Source organism: Hevea brasiliensis, chromosome 14, assembly GCF_030052815.1.
Source record: "Hevea brasiliensis isolate MT/VB/25A 57/8 chromosome 14, ASM3005281v1, whole genome shotgun sequence".
Classification (NCBI taxonomy): Eukaryota; Viridiplantae; Streptophyta; class Magnoliopsida; order Malpighiales; family Euphorbiaceae; genus Hevea; species Hevea brasiliensis.
This window is the reverse complement of record NC_079506.1, coordinates 89,172,183-89,181,623: the sequence shown is the minus strand read 5'-3', so window position 1 is coordinate 89,181,623 and position 9,441 is coordinate 89,172,183. Positions and strand designations below refer to the sequence as shown.

The window sequence follows — 9,441 nt, the reverse complement described above, 5'->3', positions numbered from 1 at the left end:
AGAGTGAATGGAGAGGGGTTGTCACCCATTGTAGAGAAAGGCTCTGCCAATTGCTAAAGATTTAGCTCTGCCTATTGATGAGGGGCACTGGCTCTGCTCATTGATGAGGGGTACTTGCCTATTGCAGTGAAGAGAGGCTTTGATCTAAGGTGAAGAAAGGACATAGAATTCAAGAGGAAGTGATTATTGTCTATTGGTGAGAGGCTCTTGCCCATATAATTAAAGACACCCTTTGTGATATAGTAATTATAGTAGTAAATAGATATGCTATGTCTAAAGAAGAATGAAAGGACTAACTAATGTATTTATTATGAACGGTTATGTAGTATGGGTTTTCTTGGATGTAATTAGATTGATGAATAGTTATGAATAGTTATCTACTTCCTTATTTTGCATATATGAACGATCTCATATAATAAGTGCTTCTAAGTCATTTTAGATTGCTGATTTTTATTTTTTCAAAGGTAGAACATTTTAGATTGATGATTTACTAGAGTTATTTATGAGGCCGTCATGCATAAAAGATATTTGGTCAACTTACGACTTGTAAGTCAATTTTGTGTTGAAATGTAATTTTTTTTCATATAAATTAATTTTCTTTATTTAATTTTTAAATTGATCGGACTAATTTTAATTGATTAAAATAAAATTTAAATTATGTTATACAAATTATCGGATTATTTTCAATACTTTCAATTTTACATATCGTTCGAGTTTTGATTATTTTAAATTTTATACATTTTAAAATAATTTGCAAGTTCGAGTTCAAATTAACTTGATAAATAAAATTAAAATTTATTAAGTAATAAGTAACAATAAATTTAATAAACTTAATAAATTTAATAGTGCAGATAAATAGATAATACATGCCTGTAGAAAAAAGAGATTCAAGAATATATCTATGAAGTACTCTTATGATGATTGAGTTATTGATTTGATAGCTCAAAAAATTAGAGAGTCAATTTGATCACATGCATATGTATGCCAAAGACCAAATGGAAATTAATAGACTAATCATCCTGAAAATTGAAGGATGAGCAATCTTGTTATTTTTATAATTAATGAGGTGCTAAAATTTGAACTCCAAATCCATTGGTCATCACTTTATCACCTAGGCATTTTCTTTGTCTAGTCATGCAAGAAGCCACACAAGAATCATACTTCCTTAAGTTTCTTTGACAATTAAAGTTGTTCAACCCCACCTTTTGAGAAGAAAACACAATCACTTTCTATTTGACTAGAATATTGCACCATGTGATTTTGAATGTTGTTTAATAGGACATCATATCTTTAGCCCCATAAATATTTTTAGAGAACCATACACATATATATATCAATCTATTTTCAAAATTATTGAAAGATATTAATACTACATCCTTCTAAAATGGTATTTATAGATAAGTATTGATTAACGGGTAAGTCTACTCGGTTAAAAAATGAGTTACTATGCGTAGCTAAAATACTCGTCTTAGTTGATCGAATAACAATGCTCACTTATTATCTCTCCACTTACTTGGAACGTCCGCTAAAAGAGAAGAATCTCGTGATTCTCACCATATTTACAGTCCTAACATCCATAAAACTCTTGGTGTTAAAAAAATTTAGTACTAATTACCAATCCTAGTAAGGATCTACATCGGAGCCTGCAAAAAGATTATCATGTATACATATTTATCTTTTAATCACATTCTCATTCTTTAATAATACAGTTTCTATTACTGATTTAAATATAAGAGGGGCGGTTAATTAACCCACCCAACTTTCTTTGTTATTACCTTACATAGCTCCTAGATTTATCTAGCATAACTGTAGAGCGGAGGACAACATTAGATATTTAATTCAAAATTATGGGTATCTTAATTAAAAAAAATCTGCGTCGTCATCTCAAATCTACCCACAAATTGTTTGCATTGTTAAATACTCATTGCCAACACAAAAATTACATCGCCAAAATATTATTGATGCAATTATTAGCCGCTTCTATCTCTAATTAAAGGGGTTATGCACTTCACTATTTACTTTTGTTACGGAGTTAGACCAGAGATTATTAACACCTCGTTATATATATATTCTCTCTCATAATTATATAAGATATATTTTTCATATTACAAGAATAGTTCATATTTTATGTGCTCATCAAGCATTATATAATTTTCCTTAAAGACTGAATTTAATTTACTACCAACCCTAATAAGCAAGCTGAATTTAATTTGAAATTTTAATTAAAAAAATACAAACTGTCAAAATTTAAATTTTGAATTATTTAATCTGAAAGATATCAAAAGATAATGTAACTTAAACATTTTAATTTATTGATGAAGACGTCAAAATAATTTTGTATGTTTAATAATTAATAATTGAAATGGCTATTTAATCACAAAATTTATTAAGAAATCTCATTTTTCATGAATGTTGTATAGATATAATTATTAAATTCGATTTGATATGAATTTATACTGTTAACGTGATGCATAGTTTGTAAATTGTAAATGATTCTCGAGGAGAATGAAAATTTTCTTTATAGAAAGAATGAAAATTTATTTATTTTACTAAAGATAAAATTCATTTCAATGCAATTAGCAATACAGGCCTAAGGCTACAGTTACAGAACAAGAGGGGCGACTTGAGGCTCGGCTAGTTCTAATCCAAACAGCAAGGCTAACTCATAGACACACAAAACAAAGAAACCCTAGAGTTAAGTAGACCATGGCAGAGAACAGCCAAGAACTTTTGCACGTCCTCAGTCTTTTAAGTAGCGAAAGAGAATGTAACATCGACGGGAAGAGATAGATCGAGGCCCCTGCAATTGAAGTACAGTGTTGAACTATAGAACCTCACCAAATTACCAACTAAAACCCTTCTTACAACCAATGACTGAGACCTCAAGAAGCCTTAGTTAAACATACATTCATTAATGAGGGGTGACATATGGCAGAACTCACCGCATTTCGTTCTCGGCTAATTATTAGATATACCAGGAGTACTAATAAAAAATAGTGCTTCATTTCTCATAGAAAAGTGAGCCATTTCTATAATATAGAAAATGAATCTCACATGATTGTGAAAGATGGTGTATGTACATCTGGTGTACCTAATAATTTCTCTTCTTTCTCTTATAATCATATCGCCTTAGAAATCAGCCACCGCCAGTCGACCGGCACTTAGACCCCAAAGTTGCTATGCAACAAGCTTCAACAGAACAATCCATCCACAAAGGTAAAGCCAGAGAAACCAAGTTGACAACACTGCTAGGGTTGACTGTCGCAGTGCAGGTCCTCATAGCAGAGCAAAGATGAACTGAAGTCCCTGGAAAATAAAGGAAAAAAAAAAAAAGAAATAAGGGTCAATTTTTCCCTATATTTTTCGGGAGGTTTAATTTAACCTATTTTTAATTTTTTATCTAATTTAATTTATAAATTTTAATTTTTGTTTAAATTAGCTCAATTAATTAATATGTGCTATTTTTTAATATTTAATTATTTTTAATATTAAAATATTATTTTTATATTATATAATTATTTAAATAAAAAATACAAATATTATTTTTATTATTCAATATGAAAAAAATAATATTTTATATTTTCAATTTTATTTAATTAAAATTAAAAATTATTACTATAATTAATTTTAATTATTTAAATAAAAAATATGTTCTTTATATTTCATGCTTTTAATTTAAAATTAAAAAATTATAATTAAATAAAACTAAAAATATAAAAATATTATTTTTTTCACATTAAAACTAAAAATATAAATAAATAAATAAATATATATATATATATATATATATTTTCATATTAATATGAAAAAAATAATATATTTATATTTTTAGTTTTATTTAATTATAATTTTCTAATATGGACAAAATAATATTTTATATTTTTAATTTTATTTAATTATAATTTTATAATTTTAAATTAAAAGTATAAAATACAAAGATCATATTTTTCTATTTAATTAATTATATTGAGTGTATCTTAGAGGTGAATACGGACCGATTTACAATTTAACTAATTTAATTAAGAACTAAAATGATATCAAAATTAATTAAATTTGAAATGATCGGAATTATAATTAAATAAGATTAAAATTGAACCAAAATAAATTGATTTGATTTCAAATTAAATTAATTTTTTTTTAAAATATAAAAACTTAATAATTAAATATAGTTGAAATCAAATTAAATAAATTAGATCGAAATTGAAACCAAAGAATTCCTTCTATAAAATGGAAAATTCTTGATCCATCATGGAATCCATATATAAATATGTGGGATCATATATTTTGTTGGACCTAGGGTTTTTAATCTATATTTTGATGATAATAAAAAATTATTATGCTGCTAATTTACCTTGAAAGTATTTGTGTTAAGATTATAGGTTCTAAATTCAAAATTATGAAATTACTTCAAAATCAAGATTGAAAGTTTTCAATAAATTGAAGCAAAAATCATGGAGACTCTACAATGTAAATTTTTATTATTATTTACTTTGTCAATCTCAATTAATTAATTGTGTTGGCTCAAGTCTAGGTATTTGCAAAATTGTTAGTGTTCTTATTTTTACCTATTTCTTGACCAAGGGAAATGAAATTTTTATTTTTGAGAAATGCAAAATTTGATTTGTGAAAATGTTTTTGTTGAAAATTTTATTGAATAGCTTTCCAACAGTTCAAATGGATCGAAAATCCGAGTTTATGACAAAAAGTTATGAGTTTTTAAAGTGTTTTTGCATTTTTGTCCAGATAGGACAGCAGCCGAAGTCTCCGAAGTAGGATACTTCGGCAGCCAAAGTTAAGTTTTTAAACATAAAGTTTTGGCACCCCAACATTCAGCAGCTGAAGTAAGAGACTTCGACAGCTGAACTTGGGTTTTTACAACTCTATAAAAAGGGATTTTGGGTGATTGAACGGTTATATTTACATTTAATGCACCCCAACAGTTATTTTCTTGGTAAAATTATAAATAGAGACCATTTATGACTGGAGGCAAGAAACAATAACTAATTTTTTTAGAATTTATTGAGTTCTAAAGCTTTTCCCTTCTCTCTCTATAACTTGAGCTTCCACAATTAATTTTTAAGAGCTTATTTGTTGAGCTGTAATTTGTGAGTTTTGAGAGTGAGTTTAAAGTTGTGGAGAGTATTCATTGTATTTTGAGTGTGTTAGAGCATTAAGTTGCTCTTGTGAGAAAAGATATTTGTAAAAGAGTAAGGGTTTGCTTTTGTGGCTTTATAAGGGGTTTGTTCTTTACCTAAAAAAGAAAGATTAATGGAGTTAACTCTCAAGGAAGGCCTTAAGGAGATGATGTAGACTTGAGATAATCGAACCTTAATAAATTGATTGTGTCTTCTTTCTTTCCCTTTTTTCTTTCTTGTGCCTATTTTTTCATTAATTTCTCTTTGCCACCAAAAATTTTAATTTCTACCCAATTCACCGCCTCTCTTAGGTTGCTATAAGGGACAATAAGTTGTATCAAAGCTAGTCTCCATTCAACAACGATTTAATTATCTTGGAGCAAAGATCAATGGTAACCCTTAATGCACAAGAAGGCCAATTGGTGGTAAGACCTCCCTTCTTTAATATTAATGACTTTTTTTACTGAAAAAATAGGATGTATTACTTCCTTAAATTGGAAGGAGTAGATTCATGGGATGTTGTTGAGGTGAACCCTTCACCCCAACCAAAGTAGTAGAAGGTGTACATGTAGCAAAACAAAAGGGTGAATGGAGTGAACAAGAGAAAAGAAGAGTTGCTCTAAATGACAAAACTATTCATGTTTTATTTGGTGCTTTAAGTAGACGTGAGTATAACAAAGTGTGTATGAAGTCTATCGCAAAGGAGATTTGGGATGCCTTGGTGATTACTCATGAGGGCACTAGTCAAGTAAAGGAGAACAAGATGGATTCCCTAATCTATCAATATGAGTTATTCAAGATGAAATCAAATGAGATTATAAGTCAAATATATGATAGATTTATAGAGATAATTGGTGGAATCAAATCCCTTGGGAAGACATTAAAAAATGAGGAGCTAGTAAAGAAGATTCTTAGAAGTCTTTCTAAGGAGTGGCTATTTAAAGTAACCTCACTCAAGGATTCTAAAGACTTGAGCAAGGTACAACTTGATGAACTTTTGAGAAATCTCATTGACTATGAGATGACTCTCAAAAGAAAGTAAGTGAAAGAACTAAGCAAGGCCAAGAAGAACATTGCTTTTAAGGTGTCTTTTGAAAATTCAAGTGATGAAGATGAAGAGTTTGATGAGGAATAGTTGGCTCTAATAACAAGGAGAATAAGGAAGATGCTCTTTCAAAATAAGAAGTTCATTCCAAAAAGAAACTTCAAGAAGGATAAGGGTGAGAGTAGTAAAAGGGATCCTCCCATATGCTATGAATGCAACAAGTCGAGTCACATTAGAATGGATTGTCCCAAGTTAAAAAAGCCCTCCAAGAAGTTCAAGAAAAAGGCACTCAAAGCAACATGGGATGAATCATGTCACTCTGAAGATGAGGAGATTGGTGATGAAGTTGCCATCCTTAGCTTACTTGATTTGAAGCTCAAGGAAGAACGTCAGTTCTCCCATCATGCTCATCTTAAACTCACTTTTCATAGTATTAGCAAACTCTTCACAAAAATACTCATTAGTAGCACTAAATATAATATTATTAACATATATTTGCACTACAAGGATGTCATTTTCATGATTTTTAACAAAAAAATATTGTATCAACATGGATGAAGTTGCCAAAATGTGCTTTATGATAATGGAGGAAAGCTCTAACGAGGTAACTTTAGGTGATGATGTTGTTGAATTTTTTTATGATGAACTTATTAATGCTCTTAAAATCATTCATGATGAACTTAAGTTGAGTCATAAGAAAAATAAACTTTTGAAAAAGGAACTAGTTAGTTTAAGGAAGGAGAATGAGATCTCATCTAAGGATGCTAGACCTTTAGATAATGATATGCAAAAATCCTTAAATGAGCTCTCTTTAGGAAATGAGAAGTTAAGAAATGAAATTGTTAAGTTAAAAACTTCTCTTTCCAAATTTGCTAAAGGGAAGGATAAACTTGATGTAATTTTGGCCTCTCAAAGGTCTTTTAGCATCAAGTATGGACTTGGCTATAGCAAATTTGCCCAAGTACCTCTTTCCAAAACCATATTTATTATAGTAACTAGTTCTAGTAAGCCTAGTCTCCAAGAGTCTAGCCTAAAGGTGTCTAATCCTAAAAGACTAGAGTTAAAAACACCTAGTGGCAATGAACCTAGAAAGACTTTATATCATCAATATGTCCCTAGACAAAATGTTGATAGGGCATCTACATCTAAGAGATTTGTATTTAGGCCAAACTCCTATAGGGGACATGCTACTAGGTCTCACAAACATCATCACACTCACCATGCCTCATGCTCACATACACATAATGGACACAAAAAGAGTGGTCACATGAGACAATATGCACACTCTTATGTTTATAAATCAAGAACAAGAAGGTTCAATCGTCATTGTCACAATTGTGACAATTGTGACAAGTTTGGTTACACCAACTATAGGTGTGCTATTAGGAAAGTCCATCTTAGATATGGTAGATTATTTGATTTTAATGATGATGGAACTACTAACCCCCAAGGACCCAAGTACATTTGGGTACCTAAAGTTGTTTAAATTGTTTTTGTGTAGGTGTGGTTGAAATCCTCGAAGTTTGAGAGTAAATGGTACTTAGATAGTGGATGTTCAAGGCATATGACTAGAAATACCAACCTCTTCCTTTCTCTTTAAAAGAGGGAAGGTGGGCAAGTGACTTTGGTGACAATTGCAAAGGTAAAATTGTAAGAATAGTTAAGATTGGTAAGGAAAACTCTCCTATTCTTGATAAAGTTCTTTAGTTAATGGTTTGAAGTATAACTTACTAAGTGTTAGTCAATTAAGTAATAAGTGTTATAGAGTTATATTTGTTCTTTAGTTAATGGTTTCTTTAGTTGATGGTTTGAAGTATAACTTACTAAGTGTTAGTCAATTAAGTAATAAGGGTTATAGAGTTATATTTGAGTCAAAATCTTACTTTATTTCTAGGATGTGTGATAATAAAATATTATTTACTGGTGAAAGGGTTAAAAATATTTATGTTATTGATTTACATGCTTTATCTAACAAGGATGTCAAGTATTTTGTATCTATTAGTGATGACTCTTGTACTTGGCATAGAAGGCCTGCACATGCTAGCATGGATCTTCTTACAAACTTGAACAAGGATGAGATAGTTGATAGGCTTCCAAAGATTAAGTTTCAAAAGAACAATGTGTGTGATGTATGCCAAATGGGTAAGCAAGTTAAGAGTTCTTTTAAATCAATTCATAAGGTATTTACTTTTAGACTCCTTCAATTGTTGCATATGGATTTATTTGGTTCTGCTAGAGTAGCTAGCTTAGGTAGTGCATATTATGCTTTTGTGATTGTTAATGACTACTCTAGGTATACTTGGGTTGCATTCCTTGCTCATAAGGATAAATGTTTTGATGTGTTTGAAATATTTTCAAAAAAGGTTCAAAATGATAAATGTTTTCAAATTTCTTTTATTAGGAGTGGTTATGATAAGGAATTAAAAAATGAAAAATTTAAAAAATTTTGTGACTCACTAGGAATCACAATAATTTTTCTTCTCCTAAGACTCCCCAACAAAATGGTATTGTTCAAAGAAAAAATAAAACTCTTTTGGATATGGGGAAGATTATGTTAAATTAATATAACTTACCTATTTATTTTTGGGCAGAAACCATTAATACGGCATATTATGTTTCGAATAAAGTTTTAATTAGACCTATTTTAAAGAAAACTCCTTATGAGCTATGGAATGACAAGAAACTTAAAGTAGGCTATTTTAGAGTTTTTGATTATAAGTGCTTCATTTTGAATACCAATGATAATTTAGATAAGTTTGGCTCTAAATCCAATGTAGGCATCTTCTTGGGGTATATCTAATAAAGCATATAGAGTCTTCAACAAGAAAATCTTAGTTGTTAAGGAGTCAATGCATGTTGTATTTGATGAAGGTAATCCCTTTGGTCCTAGAAAGAATGTTTCTTGTAATGATGATGTTGTAGGTGACTTTGATGACTTAGCCCTTGAAGATCCTCAATCTAGTAAAGATCAAGATCAACTCAAGGAAGATCCATTGAAGGCTTTAGGAGATGATGAGGTTGAGCTTCAAGAGTAATAAGGTCAATTAGTTTCATATCAAGAAGTTAAACAATACCTACCCAAAGATTGGATCTTCAAGAAGGATCATCCCAAGGACTAAATCATTGGCGGTACATAAAAAAGGATAACAATTAGATCATCTTTTAGAAATATTTGTAATAATCTTGCATTCATATCTCAAATAGAGCCTAAGACCATAAATGAGGCTATTAATGATAAAGGTTGGGTACTTGCCATGCAAG

The 9,441-nt window shown here is 29.8% G+C and overlaps 1 protein-coding gene across 1 annotated transcript; it reads left to right on the top strand.

Annotated features, from left to right (window-relative positions):
• The first annotated feature begins 5,820 nt into the window (after positions 1 to 5,820).
• Positions 5,821 to 9,215, top strand: LOC131173095 (uncharacterized). The gene is made up of 6 exons (XM_058134751.1): positions 5,821 to 6,173; positions 6,288 to 6,568; positions 6,741 to 7,141; positions 7,682 to 7,740; positions 8,207 to 8,309; positions 8,958 to 9,215. The coding sequence occupies exons 1-6, from the start codon at positions 5,821 to 5,823 to the stop codon at positions 9,213 to 9,215; spliced, it is 1,455 nt and encodes a 484-aa protein (XP_057990734.1).
• Positions 9,216 to 9,441: the final 226 nt, after the last annotated feature.

Excerpts from the sequence above, each read along its gene's own strand:
- LOC131173095 (XM_058134751.1), top strand. The coding sequence starts at position 5,821 with ATGAAGTCTATCGCAAAGGAGATTTGGGATGCCTTGGTGATTACTCAT. Across the intron at positions 6,174-6,287 it reads GAGATGACTCTCAAAAGAAA|GAGAATAAGGAAGATGCTCT; the intron begins GTAAGTGAAAGA and ends TCTAATAACAAG. Across the intron at positions 7,741-8,206 it reads TTAGATAGTGGATGTTCAAG|AAGGCCTGCACATGCTAGCA; the intron begins GCATATGACTAG and ends TACTTGGCATAG.